The 26,226-nt window shown below is 34.4% G+C and overlaps 1 protein-coding gene and 1 pseudogene across 1 annotated transcript; both read right to left on the bottom strand.

The window, feature by feature from the left end:
- Positions 1-9,872: 9,872 nt before the first annotated feature.
- On the bottom strand, positions 9,873-13,375 carry LOC128174181 (uncharacterized; annotated as a pseudogene).
- A 7,768-nt stretch (positions 13,376-21,143) lies between these two features.
- LOC128174180 (uncharacterized) lies at positions 21,144-22,391 on the bottom strand. Its single transcript, XM_052839799.1, has 2 exons — positions 21,722-22,391; positions 21,144-21,532 (listed from the first exon to the last, which is right to left on the bottom strand). Exons 1-2 carry the CDS (start codon positions 22,257-22,259, stop codon positions 21,144-21,146), a joined length of 927 nt encoding a protein of 308 aa, XP_052695759.1. The 5' UTR covers positions 22,260-22,391.
- Between the last annotated feature and the right edge of the window lie 3,835 nt (positions 22,392-26,226).

Genomic DNA, 26,226 nt, shown 5'->3' with positions numbered 1-26,226 from the left:
TTCTAGTGAAACACATTATGGATAAAAGAACTATTTCTATGCAATGCATTTGAGTCGCATTTAAAATCTAGCTGTATCCCGAACTGTGTATGTTAACAATTACGTATCCGATCCCTTGCTGCAGCCGAGGAAATAGGTCACGAATGGACTAGCGAGCGGTCTGCCGTTATCTAATACACAAGATTTGCGTCTTGCTGTAATGCACACACAGGTTTTTTTATGTAGCTGCAAACACAAAACTTCCGATTTTAATGATTTTAATAGTAAATAAAAAAGATTATACCTTTACCTACTACCATAGACAGTGTACTAGCTTGCATTCGGACAGTGTTTAAACAGTTTAATTCTTTTCTAGGGAAATATATTATGTGTATAAGAATTGCTTCTATGCAATGTATTTGAGTCGCATTTAAAATATTGCTAGCTGTATTCCGAGCTTCATGTATGTAAACAATTATACGTATCCGATCCTTGCCTGCGGCCGAGAAAATAGGTCGCGGCTGGACTAGCGAGCGGTCTGTCGTTATCCAATACACAAGATATGCACCTTGTTGTAATGCACACAGGGGTTTATTTATGAAGCTGCAAACACAATGAATTCAGATTTTAACGATATTAAAGAGTAAATAAAAAAAAAGACTATATTATTACCTACGAAGTATTGCTAAGTATTGATATGAGTGAAAACATAAAATGTGTTCCCTGATCTGATCAGATTTCTTTAGGTAAACCAACTCTTGAGAACATTTCATTTCTATCAGCGCATTTGCCACACTTTCTGCGTCTTGATTTTTCATCGGAAATCGAGTGACATAATCCATGCGTACCAGAATGTACCTGCTTTTCTTTTCTGTCATAGGTATTGGGCCCACAAAATAAATCGTTTCTCTGGAATATACTTTTTCAGAATAGCAGATTTTAGCAGACCCCGCTATTTTCTCAAATGATTTTAGAAAAAACATCACGGTCTTGATTTTCTTTTAATTTGGGCAACTTTACACTAGGAGTTTTAACACTCAGAGGGGAGGGACCAGTTTCGAACTTTTATTTTAAAGTACCAACTCTTTTAACATATTCTCTTTCCCAGCCTCCCACTTATCTCTGTCTCTCTTAGCTTGACGCTCCTCTTTATATGAGCTAACCTTACTTTCTCAAATTCTCGGTCAGCTTCTTTCCCTGTTCTCACTGCCCTGCCTTTCTTTCAGCCCCAGCAGACTCTCTCTCTCAGGTCTCATTGGCTCCTGTTCCTGACGCCACACCTTTAAACAGGTTGGGATTCATCCCTCGATATCGCGATTGTCTCTGAAACGAAGGATATTTCCTTTTATGGTCAAATAAATATCTCAGGGAAACAAAGAGACTGCTCTACCCTTTGGAGTCCCCACAAATCAAATATGGACCAACATTTGTCGAAATGTAGACAGATTAAGTAAGGTATTTCATACGCATAAATTTGTTGCCAAATGAGATGAAGATCATATTGAAACACTGTATACACCTCTGGTAATTTTTAAATAATTCCTATGTATCTTGATTATCGTTTGTTTAATTGCAGATCAAAATTAAATGTTTCAGTAAGAGGGGGACAGCGATATGGGTATTACATAGATAAAATAACTTATGCTACATTCATATCAATATATATTTTAAATAGATTAGATCACAGATGTACAAGCTACAGTCTATCCCCTCTAGTGACACAGATTACACATATGCTGTTGATTTATCCAGGGAGATATTTGAATTCAGGTAAACATTTTAAAAGTTTTAAAATCATTATAAAAGACGTTTTCATTTAATTTCATTTAAAATGTTTTTGCTATTTATTTTAAAAGGAAAATGCTACGCAGCAGCAGATGGATTGCCTCACGCACGCTGACCAGTGTTGGCGGAGTCCGCCTGGATGAGGAACTCATACATTTCTCCAGAATATGCCAAGATAGCATGCAAGATTTCTTGGAATCTTCTGGCAACGACGTTTTATCCAGGCGCAAATACCAACCAATATTTGTTCTTCCAGAAGAGAGGGGAAAACACCACGCACTGGACAACCAGACTAGGGCATCATTGATTAAAATGGCGAAAGATCTTCTGGACAACATGAGCCTTGGTCTGGTATTGTCCTATAAAAAAGTAGGTAGACTGTGAAAGGAAAGCATAAGCAAGTCATCAGAGTTGAACAAGAAGGTAAAACTACAATCAAAATAAACATCAATTTATTTCTTCCCTCCAATGCTGAGGGCAAAACAATTCAATCTTTGACAGGGCCCTTTGGCTCTTTGCCCTGATGTGAAGACAACAGGCGTGTACCCAGAAGTTGCAGTTTGGTTAGGAGCATCCCATCCAAAGTGCCCTTGTCTTAAGCTGCCCCTCCCCACAGATGCAGCACTTCTCCTCCTCCTCATTAACAGAAACCGTCTGTGTTGCTGCATCCAGCTGACGCACAGGCCGTGAAGGTGAAGGATATCTCACAGGTCCTGTTGAGGGTCCAGGCTGCGTTTTTTTCTACATCTACAGTACTTTGCTTTGGCTGATTTTTCTACATATTAAAGAATACCAATAAAATAACATTCCTAATCGACTAAAAACCCTAAAATCAATTGACAATTACATACTATAGCCAACATGATTTAAGAACCTCTTTTAGTAATATCTTTGTTGCAAATTGTTGATTAAAATGTAAAACAGTTCTTACCTCTGCTGGCAAGCCATGACCCCGGTAAAGATACCTGTTGTTAGAGTTGGGTACATGTACCTCAACTCTAACATGTGCCCCCGTCACGACGTGCAGCTCGTGTGCCTATATGGATTTTACACGTGTAATATTAATATGCAGTCTTAAATAACTTTGGTTGATAGGTTTTAAAAGCAATTGCCTTAATATACTACTTCAAATTACAAACTTTGGAAAATAAAGTGTTTTTCTCCTACTGAGCGTCTTGGTGATGAGAGATGCAGTCTCAAGACCACAGACTTCACCTTCAGTGATTTAAGGGACACCACCCCTTTCTTAGAAACCCTTTTTTGTAAAATAGGTACAGATATGAATTGTAATGCATTTGTGTATTTATAATGACAACATTTATGCATTGGAGAAGGAAGGGGGGGGGGTGATAAAGTGAATACTAACGATTTGAAATGTTACATCAATATATTACAACATGTTATGAAAAATTATAAATGCACGATGGTTTGAATGGATATATTTATTTATTGCAAGAGAGCTTTATCAATGCAACCAGCCCACCCCACCCACACCCCGAAAGTTCCCCTTTAAACAGAAGGTAAAATCTTTTTTTCTTTATACAGAATTCATCCAAGACTTTTCTTATATGTTTAATCGGAAAACGATTATAGGAATACTAAAGAAAAAGTATAATAAACATAGGTAATCATAGATTACTAAGCTTACCGAGACGGAGCATCACCCTTATGAGACATCACCTTCATAAGACCACCTTTATCATTTTATATGAAAATCATACTTTATGATCTTGGATATTCATGGATTCTGTTTTGACAAAATATCGTATATCATCTGATAAAATTTTTTATGATATTCATATGTTCATATGTTAATCAATACAATGATATAAAATGAAATATTGCATCATGTCATATTTATAATATATATCATATAATACAATAAAATACCGTAATAAACAATAATGAGATATGATATTGTAACGTATGATATGACATTGTATTGTGTTATACCTTATTGTATTTGATCACATAATACAATATCATAAAATATAATACAATATAGTATTATATTACAATATCATATTACATAATACATCATAACATTGAAACATGATATTATATTGTATAATAAAGTATGATATTGTATTGAATGACACTAAAACATATTTGATACATTATATGATTTTATATCATATAATACAATATAATTTGATTCCAACATTGTATCTTACCAAATGATACAATATTATGTGAAAAAGTAAAATATAATAAAATACATTATTATATTATACATATTGTATCGTATGACACAATAATATATATTACAATATCATATAATACAATTTCATGTGATATGATAATATCACATGATATTACAATATCATATAAACCAATATCATATCATACAATATCGTATGATACAATATTATATAATATTACAATATCATATAATACAATTTCATGTGATATAATTCTATATTACTGAAACTAATATCATATTATACAATATTGTATGATACAATATTAGAATATATTAGAATATATAATATTGTATCATAGGATATAATATTATATTTTGCAATATCTTATGTAATTGTTTCATGTGATAAAATAATAAATATAATATTATACAATATTGTATCATAATATACAATACTATACATAACAATATCATGATACATTATCATATCATAAAATATCAAAAAAATTGATACAATATCATATCTTATCATATAACTTTTTATAATATAACATAATATATCATATTGTATCATATCAAACAATAATGTTTCATATCATACAATACTATATCATAGGAATCATGTTATATCATTTATCAACAAACACATCTATCTATTGAGCTGGTTTGAGTGAGGTAGGAGATTTCTTTAGCATCCTTGATAATGGAGATCAGGCTCTGCATCTGAAGCAACCTCTGCATTTAATTTATAATAAAGTTAAATCAACTATGCAAGCTATCATCTATAAAACATGTGACCTGTTCCAAAAAACTAAACCTCATCCAGCATCCAAAACCTATGGCTCAGATTCAGCATTCAAGCCCATCAGGTGCATTGGTATCATAAGACGCATCATCCATGCAAGTTTGGTGAAGTTTGGACCAGTAATAACTAAGATATCATAATCAGAGGGCACTAGCAATTAAAACCTTAACTTCCTCCAGCATCCGCAACCTATGGCTCAGAATCAGCATCCATGCCTGTCAGGTGCATCTGTATCATAAGACACACCATCCATTCAAGTTTGGTGAAGTTAGGACCTGTAATAACTAAGATTTATTTTTTAGCATCCTTGACAATGGAGATCAAGCTCTGCATCTGAAGCTACCTCTGCGATTCATTCATATTACAGTTAAATCAACTATGCAAGTTTGAAATAGTACTCTCATCTATTAAACATGTGACCTGTTCCTAAAAACTTAACTTTATCCAGCATCCGAAACCAGACTCAGCATTCAAGCCTGTCAGGTGCATCAGTATGATAATCATAAGACACACCATCCATGGAAGTCTGGTGAAGTAAGGACAAGTAATAACTAAGATATCATCATCAGAGGGCACCTGTTTCAAAAACTTTATTTAACCAGCTCTTAAAACCTTAACCTCCTCCAGCATCCGAAACCTATTGCTCAGATTCAGCATTCAAGCTTGTCAGGTGCATCAGTATCATAAGACGATCATCCATACAAGTTTGGTGAAGTTAGGACCAGTAGTAACTTAGATATTGCTATCGATGGGCACCTGCAACAAAAACTTTAACCTGCTCCAAAAACCTTAACCTCCTCCAGCATCCAAAACCTATAGCTCAGATTCAGCACTCAAGCCTGTCTGGTGCATCAGTATCATAAGGCACACCATCCATGCAAGTTTGGTGAAGTACGGACCAGCAGTAACTAAGATATTGCTATCAAAGGGCACCTGCAACAAAAACTTTAACCTGGTCCAAGAACCTTAACCTCCTCCAGCATCTCAAATTTAGGACCCAGATTCAGCATCCAAGTCTTTCAAGTCCATAAGTAGGTCCAGATGCATCATCCATGCAAGTTTGGTGAAGATAGGACAAGTAATAGCTTAGATACAGGACCTGCAACAAAAACTTTAACCAGGTCCGGACGCCACCGCCGACGCCGAGGGTATAGCATAAGCTCTCCTTGACTTCGTCTCGGTGAGCTAAAAATGCTTCTCGGATTATTGATTTTTAGCAGTAACAGTTGGCCGTACATTGCTCATGCCATAGAAAAAGGAAAAGATCAAATTTGATTGGTTAATTATAATCGTCACAACTAGGTGGCGATTCATAATGGTAGAATGACATTTAAACTCTTCAGGTACCTTTAAATTTCAACATATGTTTTGATTTTTGTGGTCTTATACAACTTTTTGGTATAAATATTTCTCAATAACTATTAATTATACATCGTTTTTATAATTTTTTCTCTTACACATAGTCAGTAATATGTGTTTAACTTACCACACTTGCTGACATTCTGCGAATGTTCTTCAGATGAACAAAAAGGTCGGAACAATTGAAATGCACGAACAATCCCGCTTTGGCGCGACTTTATTATGACCATAAAAGGAAATATCCCTCATTTCAGAGGCAATCGCGATATCGAGGGATGAATCCCAACCTATTAAATAATGTTAGCTTCAGAACTTTCTTTTCGAAGCTTTCTCTACATAAGCTATATTGATTGTGATCGTAGAATGATAATTAAAAAGTGCAAACATAGTTGTCATTACATCTCACAGGTAAAAGTACAGTGGTACATTAATATGTAAATTCTAATTTTATACGTGCATTAACATGACCCACCTGGTTCTCGCAATAATTTTTTGCACTTTTGGAAGGTCAACATTGAAGCACATACTTACTTCTCTCATAGACTCGGTGTTAGCCATGTAACACGTAAATATTAACAATTGTTTAGTAGGTTCTGAGCTAGCCTGTGTCCGATGTGAACAAGAATTTACTCGAACATATCTCTGCTTAAGCGAAAGTGGTTTTTCAAGTCGCCTGAATTAAACTGGTGAATAATTTGATATCTTCTGCAAGCCCTGTTATACGAGGCAAATATGGTCGTCTGGAGACAAACTGACTCTAGGCAATAATCTGGCTTATTGTCTAGTTTCTGAGACTCGATCCAAAAGTGTACACTATCGTGTTCATCGTCTAACAAATTCTCCAGCATAACATATAACACACCTAAGGCAGTCATGACAATGTAGTACACGTTTAACGCTAGTCGTCAGTTCAGTTAAACCACGTGTCATGTGATGACGCACTCAAGTATGAACTGAAGTCGCTCTAGATTGTAAACGGTTATTTTGTAAACAGGTAAGATTGAATGTTTCACTATGCTACGTTCGTCGGTGTTCAAAATTCATGGAGGTTAAAATGTTTTAATTATGTTGTTGTTCTCGCCCATTTTGTAACACATGAAATTTCCTTAAGCTGCTTATTTTAATCCTGCCAGTTAATTTTCCGCGGTCTTAATTATGCACAACTGTTATTCAAATTGGCAGGTGAGGAAGAAGAAAAAAATGTAGTTAACTTATATATGACATCAATGCCTTAAAATTTCTTCACTCCGAAAAACAAAATGTTAACACTTCTTAACATCATTACAAACATTTCTCATTTTTAAGGCGTCGAGCTAATGCTCGGCAGCCTTCTAGCGATCGTCTGGATTGGCAATCGTCCAAAAATTCATGCTCGCCACGGCCTTTTTAATGCGCTTAAAAAATAAGTTCCTTGCAGTATTAAACATATTACAAGATTCGTATACCTTTTATTCAACTAAATTGTGTACAAAAAATCCAACTTTGCCTCCCTGGTTATTGACAACTCATTGCAATAGTATAAATTTGCTTAATCAAGAAATGGCGGATGAATAAAATAAGGTGCAATGTAAACATTCACTAAAATACTATTTAAGTTTATCGCTTACATTTTGATTGGAGACCGTGCCCAATAGAAATAAAATTTGATATGTAAATTTATTTGTTATCGGGCATGGTCTCCAAAATAATTGTGAGCGATAAACTTATCTAGAGATTTTGTTGCAATTAATAAACACAATAATGCAGTTGGTGTGGACGAGCATTTTTAGATAGCACGTGTTGTGGATTTGTTTGTAAACAACCATAGCATACGTAATTTTGTTTCAAACGGGAATTGAAATAAATAAAAGTATGTTTTATTATTATAATTAGGGACACACTGGTAATGTTTCAAATTATGAGCCTGTGAAAATTGTGCAAAGACTTCTTAAAGCAGAAAGAAAATGATTTTTTTTTGAACTTTGAAATTTCTTCGATTTCTTGTAACCATGGTGAGTTATTGTATTATAAACGCATCACTACCTGTTTTATAACGAAATATACTGATTATTGTTTTTGAAATAGCACAAAACGTAATTCAATTCCTGTTTTATTCTAATATTATTTGATATACGACTATTAGTACAGTAAAGAAATTCAAATTATTGATAACATTCTATATAAAAGAAAATGTCAGCTCGACGCCTTTGTGGCCGTTCCGGCCTTTGATATTGCTTATAGATGTCTGGCAAGTTTTCCAAGCGAAATGGTTTAAAACAGTCATTACGTAGATGAACGTCACATTGGGAACGTCCAATAAACAGTTCGCGTCCAATACCAATTGAAATGCATTGTATATACCTACTCTAGATCTTCTTCCGCATGGTACTTGGTCAGTGGTGTCCAAAAATGGGCAAGTTTCATTCTAAACTCCAGTTGAGCCATGGTCCTCACGCTGTTGTTTTAGTCCTCTGGCAATATTATTGGGGACTTGCGCATCAAGATGTATGAATTTTCAATACATACTTCATACAGGAACAGGTACATGTACTTTTCGTTGCGATGTTGTCTTCACTTTTGATGTAGGCATTATAAAGTTTAACTGAGATTCGACAAGTCACATTCGTCAAGGTTATATCTTTTTGTTTTCTTTGTACTTCTTTGTTTCTGATTTTTGATAGTCAATTCCCTCTTGTTCTTCCACACACTCGCTACAAGGTTTGCCAGATGTTATGTTCATTTTTAATGTCTTTTGTCGGATGGGTTTAGCTTGAACGATGACCGGCAGAGTCTCAAAGATTGGCTGGTTTGGAAGCTGATACATTGCATTGGTGCAAGACCTATTTCGTTTGTTATTTAAAGGGGCATGGTCACGATTTTGGTCAAATTTTATTTTTCTGTTTTTATTATTTACAATGCTTTAGGAATGTATTTTTAATGATCAAATGAAATTTGGATGCCTCTCGATGAGTTTTAAGCAAGATAAAAGGCTCACAATTCTTCGTCATGTAAACAAAGCTCTTCTTATTCATTTTAAGCATAAATAAACAGTTCCTAACGAATAATGCATGCATTTGAAGTCTAAAACTGGAATTTTCACTTCAACATTCAAAATGTAAACAAACGCTTTGTTTACATAGCGAAAAATTTCAAGCTCTGTAACTCGCTAATAACTCAACAAATGACACTCTAATTTTAGTTGCCTCTTAAAAATGCCTTACTAGAGCAATGAAAACATTAAAATCGAAAAAATATTATTTCTTCTTTACCAAAATTGTGACCATGCCCCTTTAAATGCAAATAAAAGGCTAGGTATAGGTGTTGAAACAGAGGTTACAAAAAATGCAAGAAATCACGTATTTTCCGTTTTAGTTTTCCTATGATAATAATGTTAGAATATGTATTTCAAACGTTGTGGGTCTTACAGAGACCTTTCATTCGGTATGAATAAAAAAGGGGCTGCCCCCTATAACTAGGGAGTTAGAGGCTTCAAAAGGATTTTGTTAATAACTTGTAAAGGAATAAACATTTCTAATGCAGTATTGTAGCAAAGTTGTAAAGAAATTAATTCCGATTCCTTCCGTAGTATTAAGTGGTCTCCTAATATATACATGTAACTATACTGTACAAGTATTATGGAAAAGACTATTGTTTTGAAGAATTTGTATCCAGTCCTTTTGCATGCATTGTATTATACAACAATAAATACCCCCGCTCTAATGTGAATATGCAAAAAAGCAAAGTCGCCATTTAACAGGAGGCTTGTTCCGATTGGAACAAAATTACATGCCGAAACAAATAGTGAGTTAAAATTTCAAGCATCTGCGATAAACTACTGAGAAATCTTTGACGAAAATTCGTTTGAAAATTTAGGCCAAAAATCATCTGCGATAAACTACTGAGAAATCTTTGACGAAAATTCGTTGAAAATTTAGGCTAAAAATAAACAAAGTTGTCATTTAAGAGAAGTTGACGTCTGATTGGTACAAAAATATATTCCACCATATGGCATGCCTAAAGATATAGTGTGTTAAAATTTCAAGCATATGCAATATATAATTACTGAGAAACCTTTGACGATAATTTTGGCTAAAAATAAACAAAGTCGTCATTTAAAAGGAAGTTGACGTCCGATTGGTCCAAAAAAATATCCCACTTTATGGCATGCCTAAACAAAAAAGTTAAAATTTCAAGCATCTGCGTTAAATACTTGCTGTGAAAACTGCGACAAAAGTTTTTGTTACGGACAGACAGAAGAAAGAACGGACGGATAGACAGACGGACACAGGTAAAACCGATCCCCTCATTTTTCGGAGCGGGGGTATAATAGAATACCTTCAAGAGTCCCATGAATAGTCTAATGTTTTGTCTGGATCTTCAAATCGTGACTTCTTCTCCTTTACAAGTTGTGCTATTGGGGAGGGGGGGATGCGGGCCAGAGTCTTTGATATTCTTCTTGGATCATCTGCTTCCAAAACAACATTGCCACTAGTTCCTTCATCATCATCTTCTTACAATCTTTTCAACCAGAGATTGGATGTAACTATAAGTTTCGTCCACCTTCAGTTCCTGGACGGACCATATTCCACTTTTCTTGTTGAAGGATCTCTGACACCTGTAATATTTTACAATTCTCAACAACATTACAAATATACTATGGTATTTAATCTAAGCTAATCAAAAGAGCTTGTTAATATAGAGTTCTCGGTACATGTACTATGTAAATATTATAAATGTCTTAAGACCAATGATTGGATACAAACCTAACACTTCCATCCTTCAATACTGCTGAGGTCATAGGCTAAATTCCATCGTGTGCCCTGGACCGGTAAATGTCCTAGTAAAAATAAACTGGCGATTTCGGGAGAATAATGACGCATATCTCCGCTATTTTAAGACCCATCAGCTTTAAATTCGGCACGAGTGTATCCCAGACATCACTTTTCTTAAAACTTCATGCATATTGCGAATGTTTTAGATATTTATTGATTTATCAGGCTGTTGAAGCGAGCTGGTAGTTTTTTATCTGGGTCAGAGTTCGACCCCTTTATTTATTTATGGTTACATTGAAAATAATGTTAAAACGGGCTTGGCCCCTGTGTCCTTGTTAGTCTTTGTCTCCCGCGCCAAATGTCCGTTGTGATCTAAGGCTGCAAGTTTATTTCGGTGGACTGTACGAGTATCTTGTAGAGGCATACAACAAAATCAAATTTTGTAAGTTTTCAAGCTCGGCAGTACTCCTAAAGTTGGCTTGATGACCATTGCCAATTTTAGACTGTATATTGAAATCCTTTAAAACATTTAAAAGGTTAAATATATGAATAAATTCTTTACTCCATAATAGTTAATAGCAAAAGAAAGATTAACAAAACATTAGGTACATGTAGATATGATAGTTATATTGTTAACCATCTAGTCTCCTTAACAGGAAGTCAAATTAAGTAAAACAACTGATTAAATACAGTATGTACGAATTTTCAGTAAGCAGTTTCTTTCAAAACGGGGCTTGCAAATTTACAAGTCAACAACAAAGTTGAAATTTTTTTAGTTAATATGTCTGTAGGTGGCAGGGGTGTGTCGGAGAATTTCATAGTTCTTGATCCTCTTATGGATGCGGACTCTTGCAATCTTGTAGTACAGTGCTGTTTCCTGTTCGGTTAACTGACCTCTTGTTAACAAATCAAAGTACTGAAAGTACTGTTAGACGGTGGCGCCGTTTGAAAGTGGCATATTACATGAATGATAATTATTGTTGTCGAAAATCCACAGCCAGCATCTCATTCGTGTACTAATACCCAACGCTTACTCGCACAACTGGTCGTGAGTTACCTACATGGATAGATCTGTGGAAATCGTAGTTGTGATCACAATCCACACTTTACAAATGTTGTGTCTCTTTATCGTCATCTTTTGGGGAAAACCTATAGATTTATCACAGTAGCTTTTGTAGTATAGACGTTTGTATCTGTATGTTTGTATCTATATGTTTGTATCTATATCAGTTGACAATAAAACTCCGTTTTCGGTTAAACGTGTACTACATGTACGTATTTTGATTGTCCCAACATGACTTATTAAATATGTGGGTTGCCACCACATATCAAATGAATAAATCCAATCCCAAGCGATTTCATCCCAGTACGCCCAATTATTTGATTGTATAATGAAGGGGAATTTTTGGGTTTTCTTTCCTTTTGACCTTTAGGTTGACCCCGCAAAGAAAAACAACTTTTGAAAAGTGTGGAGTGGACTATTGTGCTTTAAAGATATTGTAGATTTCTCAAAGTAACGAGAACAAATAAAACTTTGGTATGATAAAATACATATCAGGTTTTTACTAACTATTTGGGCATACATGTAGTACGGTTATTGTCCATCTCGACAGCATTTTCCCTCAATTTCTTCACGGGGAAAAAGTTGCATCATCACACTTGCTTGTGGACCATATGCATCACACTTGCTTTGTCCTCACAGTCAGTTAATAAATTTAGGTGTACAGAAAACGGAATGGTTTACAAGAACCTGTTTGAGAAAAACTGGTATTGCTTTTGGAATGCACGTCATTATGAAACAGAAGAGTCAATCAATATTTTATCTTCGACTTAAGTGGATTATAATATAAATGCAATTGGAATATCCTCCATCTTGAGTTGAAGTTTCTGTAGCTCTTTATTTTGTCCAGCATTATTACTTCCTGTGATGTCATACAAATATTCTGATTTCAACCCTTAGTTCTTGGACCTTTAAATACTTAATATTTATCTTTTTTTGTACTCTTCATGAAGTGAAGTAAAATCTGCTTCTGACATGATAATATTTTGCTTTGTTATTCTATCATTCAAACCATGAAATGTCATTTTTATATAAATTATATACACATACCCACAAGTTGAAATTTATAATTTGGAGAATTCTGAGCTAAAGTGACGTCATCATAATCACAAAAATAAATGAAAACATAAAAATTTAACCATGAGAAAAATTCGAACACTGCATTATCTGCCTCTAAATATGTCAAATGTACATGTAAATACAGAAAACATTATTTTGTACTACAAATTGTAGCTTTGTGCGATTTGTAAACATGTAGCTAGGGTAAACAGCTATCCGGGTAAACTCCCGTGTTAACGTGACAAAATATTCAATACAAAATTTCACATCATATTATTGATGAAGGATGAATGAAATAACTCAATTCTGATTTGGGACAAATAAATTCCTATATGATAAGAAACATAGTCAATAACCTACCTCACTCACTGTCCTATATTCAGCAGCTGGCAAGATGGCTTCCCTTCTCTAAGTAACTGGTTCTTCATATCCATTGATGGAGTCCAGTCATTTTATTACTGGAGATCTTCAACAGCGTGACAAGAATTTCAAAAATGTCGTACTGGACGGATTTATATAAAAGCTTTGAAAATAAATTGGTTTCAGTTGAATGTTTCCATCATAAGGCCAGTGTGCTAGAAAAGGTAAATATACAAAATATTAATCAAACTTAAGGCATATATGTTCGAGGTCAGTCTTATTAATCATTGACGTTATCAAATAAAATATTACTTACAGTTGAACTTTAATATCTCGAATACAATGATGCGTTGAAGTGATTTGTAGGTCCACCATTTTGCGGTCACCTGAGTAAACTCAGATGACCTATTGCTATCCGTTTTCGTCCGTCGTCATGTGTTAACAATTTTACATTTTTAACTTCTTAAAAACCAAAGGCTGATTGTTACCAGTTTTGGTGTGAGGCATCTCAATGGTAAGAGAAATCTAAACTGTGAAATAAATGGCTCTACCACCCCCGGGGCGCCGTATGTGGGGCCAAATATGCAAAAAAACGCCAAATTAAAAAAAAAATCTTTTTCTCTACTCCCACATATGTGAGGATGAAACTGGTTGCATAAATATGATGTCCATGAAGTCCTCTGCTTAAATTGTGAAATTCATGACCCATGGGTTCAAGCTATGGGTTGGACCATATAGTTAAATGTACTAAATCTTAGAAAATCTTCTTATCTACTCCCATATACATTTGTTAAAAACTAAATGCATGATTATGATGTACATGAGGTCCTTTACCAAAATTGTGAAATTCATAACCCCTAACCCTAACCCTGTTCGATCCGCAAACCACACTCCTCAGTCCTCAACCGTATGCCCTAAGCCCGCAACCATCATTATGGATCCCCTAACTTAACACTCAACCCTCGTTCCCTAGCCCAATATCGTCTGCAACCCTCAGTCCTCAACACACACCATTAATCAAGTTATTTATTAAGATTCCGCCATTACCGATTCTTACTTGTCGCACTTTTATCATTTCATTATATGGGTATATCCCTCTAACTATTTTTAGAATGGGTAGGACAACAAAGAAGTGCCTTTAAGCAAAATAGTCCCTATACTTGCAGAGTGTATATACATTTATTGGGACATTTTAAATCAGAATGCTTGACACATGTCAGAAAAGAGGATTTGCAATTTTTAAAACAAGTGTCAAAATTGAATTATCATTTGAAGAAAAGAATTGAAATTGTTTGATGTACACCCTTTCCAAAACTGAGAAATTCCCTACTTTTACTTTCTTTTTCAGAGTTTTTCAATACAGACGCATTTTGCCGGAAAACGAATCTGACTTGAAACCACGAAATTTTAACAGGAAAGAGACAATTTGATGAGCTTTCATTCAAGAGGTCCCTCGTTGCTGAACGAAAATTAGGGCCGGAGCTATGAACCATAACGTTAACTTTACCGCCTATGGAAAATGCATTAGTGGACTATACCCATATTGAGCTCCATGCTGGTAAGGCATATTTCTTGTTTATTTGCAATTATTATGATAAACGTGCATTTTTCTTTTGTTCATTTTCTCATTTATGTGAATAAACTAAATTTCCAACAAGTTCAACAAGTTTAATCATTTTAATAGCATATTTTCCAAGAAAATATCCATCACAACACCCCCCCCCCCCCCGGAATTTTCAAAAAACCAATTAAATTAAAGAGTTTGTTATTTTAACTTGAATGTAATTTATTTTGAGTTTTTACATTTAAAAAAACAAAAATGTAGGCGTGTTTCTAATTATATATGAGTTTAGAAGACATTTTTATAAATTTTGAGACCAATTATCACTTCGGGTTTTTAGTGCGATCATTTCAAGCGAGCAAAAGTGAAAGTAGAAAAGCAGAAAGTTTCCGGTGAGGAAAAATACTTCATTCTAGCAGTGTCCAGCTATCTAAGATTAGTTTGCATTGTAAGGGAGTTGTATTAGTGTCTGGTAGGTTCCAATTGTATATTTATGATGATAGATTTGCATTAAATTGGAGTAAATTAATTTGTCATGCATGTGACATATGACTATGTACCGAAGATGTAGGTATGCACTCTTTAACCTGTAGAAGCCTACCATGTTGGTTAGTACTTTAAAATCCACAAAATCTATCTTTGTTTATCATAATCAAAATTGAATGAAATTATCAGTAATCATTTTAAGTAGATATTTACTAGTATTTATTTATTCATACTATTGAAAAAATAGATCAATATGTTGGGGTGGGGGTCGATATTGAATGTTATTGGGGGGGGGGGGGGTGTTGGTCTTTAGGCTGTATAGATGTGTTGTGCATGAAGATGTAGTTATTGTTGCCTATCTGTTCTCTCTTTCTGTATCTTTCCCCCTCTCTGTAATTCTCTGTCTCTGTCTCTCTCATCATATGGCTGCTTTTGATATGGAATTGCAAATGTTGGGAATAGTGTTGGATAATGTAGAATTAATTAATTCAAAACATTTCATTTTAGATAACATGTAAATTGAAATGGAAGTCTTCTTAAAAGAATAAAAACACAACATTATGAGCCACACTTGATGTAAGTAAAATTTATTTATGTAACTTCACTCGTCCAAGTTTAAAAGAAGGAACCTATCAAAACTATATACCCTGCATGGCCAGTATTTTACATGCAGATAATTTAGAATATTATAGATACTGGGAAACTTTACATTAATTATACATATTTCACAGTCTTTGTGGGTATTTCTTGTTCTTCTGGATTTTGAACTTTAGTTAAATGTAGACTCTCTTCCACAGGATATGTCTTTTGATAATTTTTGTTAAATTTGTTACTATGGTAACAATATACAAGAGTAAAAGAAAAAATCCTTATAGCAAGTTTCTTTTCCCTATGACATATATTTAATGAGTTAAGTCATGGTGCATTTGTTCCGAAATTAGGCTTAAATAAAAGTTCAGCAAATATTACACTTATATGAGTAAAAACAACTCATCACTATGACGTCATAGGTGAGGTAATCTCAAGCTAGCATCAAAATGGAGCAAAAACTGAAATGAGGGCCTCACATTATAGAGCCATATAACTTTATTATTTATAAACCAATACCTACATGTAATACCTTGATGGATAGGGAAATTCCTATACTTTTCTATTTTACCTTTTTCGTGGTGTTTGAAAACAATTCTTTTTTGTAACTAAAGAAAAACTCATGATTTTTACGACAACAATTTTATATAATCATACATAATTGTGCTTTTTCATAAGAATATGAACAAAATAAATTTGGTAAAATATTGAATGTTTATGTTTTACATGTATTTTAATCCTTGAGATTAAAGTTTCCTCAATTTATGCAATTTGAAGAGCATCGAGTGCCAATGAGCTATATGTTGTTTAGGTAAATTATGACTGGACTGTTTTTTCAAATTTCATGCATGTGTATCAATGCTGCAAAATCCATAGTTATGTATTGAATTTTTCCAAATTTGGAATCATGGTTCTTTATAGTGTCTAGAATGAATATATAAGCTAAGAATTGTAAATAACCACAATGACTGTTTTATATTGGGTATATCCCTCTAACTATTTTTAGAATGGGTAGGACAACAAAGAAGTGCCTTTAAGCAAAATAGTCCCTATACTTGCAGAGTGTATATACATTTATTGGGACATTTTAAATCAGAATGCTTGACACATGTCAGAAAAGAGGATTTGCAATTTTTAAAACAAGTGTCAAAATTGAATTATCATTTGAAGAAAAGAATTGAAATTGTTTGATGTACACCCTTTCCAAAACTGAGAAATTCCCTACTTTTACTTTCATTTTCAGAGTTTTTCAATACAGACGCATTTTGCCGGAAAACGAATCTGACTTCAAACCACGAAATTTTAACAGGAAAGAGACAATTTGATGAGCTTTCATTCAAGAGGTCCCTCGTTGCTGAACGAAAATTAGGGCCGGAGCTATGAACCATAACGTTAACATTACCGCCTATGGAAAATGCATTAGTGGACTATACCCATATATAGGTCGGATACTTCCTGTTCAGTATTATGATATGCTCTGGTTAAAATATTGGAATAGAGATTTGTGGGTTTATTATTTTGAAATAAATATTAATATTGTTTTCATTTCAATTTGCTAGGGGTGCTGTATTACAGACCAATGAGTGACGAACAAGACTCGGATAAGTCTCAAGTTTCATCAATGTTTCATGCTTGATAATTTTTTTTATTAGTTAAAGAAAAAAATCTATCTAACATCGAAACAAATTCGATATTATTTTCTGATAAATGTGTTGTATGACTCAAAAATACAACTGGATTGTGTCTTATTTCAGAAGAAGCACAGCAGCTTCTGGAGGTTGTGGAGACCTACATAGAAGGGAGCGCACAAATCAAAAAGGAAAATGTCGAGGTACTAAATTTGGTATCTAAGAGACTTTCTGCAGTCGAAGCGGAAAGTCAGGCAGTGCGCAGGGACATAGAACAGTTAAATAAACAGATAGAGGACGTGGCAAAGGGAATCTCAAATATATCACGGATCATTTACAGGGGATGCCATTTTTCCTCAAGCCGTGTACACAGCAGCAAATCGTAATTACAAACAAAGACTTAGAGAATTTGGAGGGGATAGACTTAGATTTTGGTAGTGCTAGCGCTGAAACAGAAACGTCATCGCAGGAAGTTGCGCAGCCATGTACCTCAACCCCTAACCCTCAGACACCGGCGCAAACCAAAGGGTTTGTTGTTTTACGGGGGGGGGGGGACATATGTCTACTGACCGAAATACATTCCAAAAAAAGGATTTTGCTTTGTAAATTTTCGAAAAATAATTAACAGATATGAATTCAAATGAAATTTTACTTTAATATATATTGTAAATATGTTATTATTAAATTTTTATGCAAATATTGGCCGCTAAATAATATTTTCCTCACTCATAGAGACCGATTTCAATGACATTTTTTAAGACCCCGCGTTAGCAAAATTTTTGTTAAAAAATAAATAATTTGATTACAAATTTTATTTTTGAATTAAATTGATTAGGGTTTGAGTATACTTTTTAGTTGAAAACTTAGTTTTAGGATATCTGACAAAAATTCCGATATATTTTGATGTAAAATGTAAAAAATAGGAAACAGGCGTTAGCGTTCGCATTTCTTTGCAAAATTTGATTTTTTTTTTTGAAAAATGTTCATACTTCAATTTTATCTTCAATGACAGATATTAATCTTCTGAATATTGTCTACTTGTCTTTAAAAAACAATAAGATACAAACAAACAAATCTCTAAGTTCTTCTGTGCATCTTTTTTTAAAAGACAAGATTTTGCATATATATTGAATAAAAAGAATTCAAATCATTTCCTGTACAAGTTTCTTCGTAGACCGATGACAGTGGGTGGCAGGGGATAGTTTTTTTGGTCGAAGAAATTTGAGGCAGATAGTGCTCATATATGTGATTTAATTTTCCAGTGGATTTTCAAGTATTCTAAAATTGGTTTGCATGCAGGGGACACATGGTCCCAACTCGTGAGAATTGTTAAACATTTCAGAATAAAAAATTTACAAGTTACATATAGCACTATATAGAATAGCCAGGGACGGTCTCAAAATTTTCCGGAAAATTGCCCTTTTTCACATTTTAACGGGTCCAGCACCACGCTCCAGTCCCGAGCAACTGCCATAAACTACCATAGGATTGGTAGCTTAATGTATACACATGCAAATAATCACCAATTGATGGGGGGTCAATCACCTTCTTTTCGAGTGACATTTCGTGCTCTGAGTCCACCCTACTTTTCAAGCACAACCCGAAAGTGAAAACTTTTGCCACAGTTTCGCATTTCCATTCCATATCTGATGAAAAGTGCTACCAGTATAAAAGTGTCATATATCAATGACATTGACATGAGCTCCTCTATCCACAAAATGAATGCAATAAATATTCTAGCAATTTATACCCCTCAAATAACCAGGAAAACCTCAGGTTCTCCCTTTATTTCAACATTTTGACCGGGTCTTTCTTTCGAATTTATCCCCTGCCACCAATGGCAGGAACGATACGTCTGATTATTGTGTTGGGGTTTTTGATCGGACTTTCTACAGCAGTTTCAATCGCAATTAATGGAAATGACTGCGAAAGTGAAAGAGGAATCATCCTAAAGTGCGAATGGAGAGGATAGGGCCACTATGAAGTTGATTTTTTTTAAGAGAGGAAATCTTATTTATGACAAAACTAACAGAATCCTCCACTTGATTTGTTTCAGGTGAATTCGCAGGCCAGTTATCAAAAATCGAAATTTTAGAAGGAGATGCCCCTTGTCGAAATGTTATTTCGCCTCTGAATGTTGCTTTATACATATGCAGAACACGATGTGTTTGTAAATTTCATTAGAAAATTGGAAAAAGAAACATGTGTTGTCAAAGTGTTATCTATTGAACTTTGATCAAGTCTACCCACCCAATCAATTCTATCATATATGTACATAACATGAATATTCTTTGTTTACATATTAGAACAAATATGATAGCACATTCTAATTGTTCATAACTTGTTCTATTAAGGTGATGGATTTCACAAAAACGTCTACAGTAATTATCACAGTAACGCCTCAACTGAGTACACTCAACCCAAAACAACGGCTCAACTCAAAACAGCAGCTCAACTCAAAACAACGACTCAACCCAAAACAACAGTAACTGCAACCTCAACAAGTATGACACCTCTCCAACCTTCCAATGACAATAAGCCTTGGGAATTGACCGCATACATTCTGACTGGTGTAATAGGTAACTTTTTTTTCTTGTTTGTACTACATTTAATATAACGTACTGTAGAAGCAGAAATATTCGTTGAGGATTTAATTTCGTTATTTTCGTTGGCAGTAGAAATCAACGAAATTAAATCCATGACGAATTTTTAAACAAAGTAATAATGAATACAAAGATATTATGATGTGACGAAATTTAAAGCCAACGAATTTTATTTGGTTCAAAAACAACGAAATTTCGACCCAACGTCTACAGTATGTGGTTTTTTTAATTTATCTATTTCTGATCATCCTAATCACCATAATTGCTTATGGTGTTAGGAAATTTAAAAGAAGACATATTAGACAATTCCAGCATCATGCCTTTCCTCTGCAAGAAATTCCTAAAGATCATTCTGCTTAATTTGATACTTTATTTATATTTCAGTAATTCTTCTATTAATATCATCATATGCCATCTAGTGAAGAAAACATTCCTTGAGAGTCCTTGCAAATAGTGTCTGCCCCTGTTCAAACGAAAACACTCATTTTGACCGAGCATTTGAACGGGAACTCTAAATTTTTGTAATCTCATTTTTTTAATTTATTTTTTTTATTGTAGATGTTCTGGCAAAATTTGAACTGACAATTCAAAGAATTCTTAAATTAGTAATCGTGTTCATTCAGTGCCTATTCATCCTCCTTATAATATATCGAAGAATTATCCAGCAAATTTTCCCTAAACAGAATCGACCACAACCTTATCAACAACCTCCCCCTGCCAACACCCTCGAAGATCCCCAAGACAGCGAAATGCTCCCCTTATATTAAATTTGTATCATTGCTGCGATGGTTTTGCTTTGATGACCTTTGTGTTTTTCTTTCTGATACACCATGGTTTTGCTGTGCTCTAACAGCTGTGGTGTATCCAGATAAACCATATTCAGATTATAAATAAAGTGAAACAAGCAAAAAAAGATTTATTGACAAAATAATGAAAAAAAAATGTTTCCTTGCATATATCAAAACACAAACTTTTTTTAAGCATGACATTGAACCGAGTGCAAACATTTCGTCTTCTTAGGCGGATCCAAAACTTTCGAAACACTTTCTTGAAGAACGGAATTTGTACGCTTGTACTTCTTAACAGCGGATTCGGACCTATGACCGATTCTACTCATGATATCTTGCTCGTCGACGCCCGCTTGATACAGCTGGGTAGCACAAGTCCTTTTACCGGAATGATTTGTAAAATTCCCGACAAGTCCAGCGTTTCTGGTTATCTCTTTCATCAGACCCTTGATTTTGTTTATCCCAAGAACCTGCTCGCTGTACTTGATACCACTTGCCAAAGGTCGTCTGTAAAATGGACCCCTGTGTCCGAGGGCGTCGATATATGCCAGGTAAAAGTCAGCCAGACATCTCTCCGCTGAAAAAACAAAACAAGAATTCGATGGTCACGTTAAGTACTGTATTTACAAATATAAAAAATTTAAATACAGCTACTCTATTTCCATAATCCTAATAACGGGAAACCTTAACCAATATCTCATGGGAAAATGCACATTATAAAAATATACATTTTATACTTTAATAATATTTACAAAGTTTAACTCACCATTGAGGCAGTAGTGTTTGATGTCCTTGTTTTGCAACTGAATATGCCTTAGGCCTCCTTTATAAGTTTTTGATGATCGTCCATGAAAATGGATGTATTTCCCTCTGTCATCACAGCCTAAATCAAACTGATCGCATTCCAGTGATTTGTGTTCATCATACGCACGTAGCCCAAACAGTTTACAGTTATAGAAAAACACTGTGTATTGCAACGCTTTAGAAGAATGCATACCAAATACTTTTTGGCTCCAAATTTTTTCTTCGTCTTCTTGTAAAATTGGATCCGCCTGGCGAACTTTTGTTCCTAATCCCTTTGACAGCAGTTCTTTCATTCGCGCGTCCAAAACCCGCTGAAATACTGCAAATCTGTGATCCTTTTCGTCTAAAAAGTTCATATTGTGAATGTTTTCATCCCTCAAGTAACGTAATAAACCACACACAATGTAGTAGAGCGAACGCGGTGGGTATTCCGATCCGTCTTGTTTTCTAACCTCCAAAACAAATCGTTGCATCCAGTAATTAAGAGTTTCACTCGTCATCTTGGTCAACAGTGGTACATTGACCCGCGCGATACGCCACTTGTTAAATGTCTCAATCGCCCACTTGGTATTCTTGCGCGTATTTGAATTTGTTTGGGAGTCAATTAAACGCTGAATTTCATCATCTGAAACCTGACCAAATCGTTCTTTTTAGACGGTGGCTATATATAGCCACGGTCTATTGCTACGGTCCTGACCGGAAGAGTATTTCTCACGGGGACCCTAGCGGATAAGGAACGATAACTCTGTTAGGTACATGTATGCAGTGTTACAGGCAATGTTTTATCTATGTGTCGATTTCAGTATGAGAATTAATTTTCATCTTATCAGATATATTAAGCATTATAGCTGCTAATTATTTTGTACATACATTTATATGATGTATGAAATTAACATGTGTTTTATTCTAAATGAGCCGTTACTCTGTCTGCTTACGCGGTATTAATAATTTAAGCACCAACTGTCAGTTGTGACGTTTAACTCTGTATCAGGACTGCATTTAAACTATATCACTGCGATAATTTGTCAAGAGATCTCACAATAATTGCTTCTTGTTTTTTTTATGATGTACACAATTGTCAGAAACACTATTTAAACTGGTTTGCCATTTCATATTTCAGCAATTATGCTTCATCGATAAATTCAGTCATTTTCAACGCATTAGTTTTAGTTGAGGCAGAATATTTATTTTGTTGTTGCTTATTCCAAAGAATTCACAACAGATACTGACAATGAATATTACATAAATATCACATAAATTACATATTTTTGAACTTCAACCGATCAATGGCACACTTTCTTCTACAAGTGTGCATGTGTTTTCAAACACACAAAAAAATTAAAATTTACTATACAAATGTGTTTAATTTTGGACTGACCTGTGATTTACAATGTACCTTATTTGTACCTCACCCAGTCTGTAATATTTTTATTACAGGCACTTCAATATTCATCAGACAATATTTACTACTGATGTTGACGCTTTACTTGCTGCTGACTTTCTCTCAAACACGCTAATCGACGTCGGATTGTAAAATTCACGTGCAAATCGAGTCGCCATTTTACATGTATATAAACTACATTTTACGATGTTTCAAAGATTTTCAGTTCAGATTTTTGTAAGCAAATAAGGGATTAAAGACATTTGCTGTAAAACGTCTTCTGGATTTCACGGCGTGTCATTGATCAGCTCGCGTATCTCTAATTTGAAGCAAACGCTACTGCAGTAGCGTTTTTGTGAGAAAAAAGAATCGGTTCAACTCATGCGATATTCCATATACATTTATGGTACATTGTGAACGGTAATGTAAGATATGATAATTTTGTTAACTAAACAGTTTCTGTCGAATTTTTTCACAATGATTTGAATAACGCAATTCGATGAGCGAAGTACAAATAGTGACTTTAATTCATATGCGACCGTCCCTGCTAAATGTATTAGGGCTTTGGGGGCATTTTTTCACTAACAGATAACATTATTTACATATGTACGTAAACATCGCCCCGTTTGTTCGCAAATAATTTTTAACTCGCGAGTACAACTCTACTATGAACGTTCTTCGACATTTGTTTCCAGGTGTTAGCATTTTACAAATAATGCGCCAGATTGTTGTCGACTCGCAATTGAAATACACACCGGTTAGAAAGTGTCATCACTTAACGCAATGTTACATCGGCCGTAGCGTATACATCCATGCTATATTTGCAATAAATAATGAATCATGAAGGCAAAAAAAATGTGCTTCATAGATGACTGTAGAATTCTGCTGAGCTACAGAACTATAGCTTTCCGAAAATATTGCCGGGATTTGCGAACCCTAGATCTATTGTCTAGTACATGCAAAGAATAAAATCAAAGAAGGTGGGTGAATAAGGCGTGTAAAATGCCTATATGAGGAATGATTAGATACGGCAAAATTAAAATATCATAAAATCTGATACTTTTTAAAAAAATAATTAAAAACAATGTATATATAACGTACATGTAACATCGGGTTGTAACCTTAAAATATTTTATATACTTGCAATATATTGATTTAAACTGGCGCGTGTGTGTCAACACCTCCAAATAATGTACATTTATAACTTAAATGCCTTTTCTTTCATAGAGTGGGTCTGAGCTCCATATTTTTTGTCACAGTCTAAATGTGGTTTAATGGAATTTAAACCGATTTTTCTCAACAAAAATGTGGAGAGATGACCCACTTCAGTTTTAAAAATGTCATTTTGTAGCTCAACTGTTGAACGTTTTAGAAAAGTCCGTAAATTCGTAGTCAACTTCTCATATAGCATTTAAACAACTCACTTTGTTGTGAATGAAATGGCTCAGTGGTTAGAGCACCTGACATTAGGACACTTTATAGAACTTGGGTTTTGGGGTTGTGGGTTCGATACCAACAAAACTTCAAACTGAATATAGTTAGAAATTACCATTTTGTAAACTTGTATTATAATATATCATAGATATATTTAATTGAAAAAAGTCATTCTGGGGCAATCAAAATACATAGTATTACCGAAAACGGGTTGTCAACTGATATAGATACTAACATATAGATACAAAATATAGATCTATACAAGCTTCTATACTACAAAGGCTACTGTGATAAATCTTTGGGTTTTCCCCAAAAGATGACAGCCAAGAGACACAGCATTTGTAAAGTGTGGATTGAGATCACAGCTACGATTTCCACATAATCATCCATGTAGGAAACTCACGACCAGTTGTGCGAGTAAGCGTTAAGTATTAGTACATGTATACGATATTGGCCGCGGTTTTCGACAACAATAATTATCACTCATTGTTACATGTAATATGCCACTTTCAAACGAAGCCACCGTCTAACAGTACTTTCAGTACTTTGATTTCATTTTATCGTCAACTTCAGATTCGGAGGTGGTCGAATTTTGGGCGTTTTCAGCAGCAGTCTCCAACATTTGTAAAACATCTCCTATATCAAAATCAACGTCCATGTCGAGTTCATTCTTCATTTCCGGTAATTCACTTATTTGGGAAAGAGTTAAAGAATCAAACGAATCTTCCATAAATATTTGATTTTCTACAGATTCCGCACATTGGGACAACAAAAAATCCATGCCGTCCTCCATAATTAACTGTCTGCAAACTGAATTTTGTTCTCGTGGTTTCCAGATTGAGGTCCGATTGGTCAAATTTTAGCCGCGCCAATTTCATGTTAGATCACAGTTTTATTATTAAAACTGATGCAATAATTTGAATACGCAATGATACAAAACATTTAGAGTAACCTTTGAACTCGTGCATCTTCCGATACCAGTCTCGGGGGCTCCGCCCCCTCGACCGGTATCGGAAGATACACTCGTTCAAAGGTACTCTAAATATTACTTATAAAAACTATCACACATTTATAACTTTTCTTAGAATTGTACACTGTTAAGTTTTTTTCTCTTTTTGAAATATCAGCTCCCTTCTAATAATGATAAAATCATTTTATACAAACATTTATTAGATATAATAGTTTTAAAACTCAGGTAGTTATACATTTGTGACATGTATTATCTCTGTGAGTTTTTGTTTTTGGTGGGGTTTTTTTTTTGCATGATACTTTAGATCTCATTATTCTAGATAATTAGTAATGTCATTTGACTTCCTTAAAAATACTGATTTTTTACACATTTGTTAAATTTGAAATGAGAAAATGAGATCAATGTATTACAATCTAACTTACTACTTTTAAAAACTAAAAAGTTCTACATTGTTAGTTCGTTCTTGTATATCACATTCCACTGATTTGCATTAGTATACTTCTGATGTTTTGGATGGTTTACATTTACTTGTATACATTTGCTTTAGATTTAGAAAGTTTTTGTGACATATTAATGACATTTTTCTCTTCAAGTTGTGTTTACTTTAACAACTTTTTCATGTTCACCCTGTCATTAGCAGCAGGACCTTCCACCTCTTCCTCATCGGATGACACTTTACCAA

The sequence above is a fragment of the Crassostrea angulata genome, chromosome 2 (genome assembly GCF_025612915.1).
Source record: "Crassostrea angulata isolate pt1a10 chromosome 2, ASM2561291v2, whole genome shotgun sequence".
Lineage (NCBI taxonomy): Eukaryota > Metazoa > Mollusca > Bivalvia > Ostreida > Ostreidae > Magallana > Magallana angulata.
Note: the sequence above shows the minus strand (reverse complement) of the source record. Positions and strands in the feature narration are given on the sequence as shown.

Bases quoted from the DNA above. Each gene is read 5' to 3' on its own strand.
- LOC128174180 (XM_052839799.1), bottom strand. From the start codon at position 22,259: ATGACGAGTGAAACTCTTAATTACTGGATGCAACGATTTGTTTTGGAG. The intron at 21,533-21,721 runs GTGAGTTAAACT...TTGTTTTTTCAG, and splicing joins CAAACACTACTGCCTCAATG to CGGAGAGATGTCTGGCTGAC.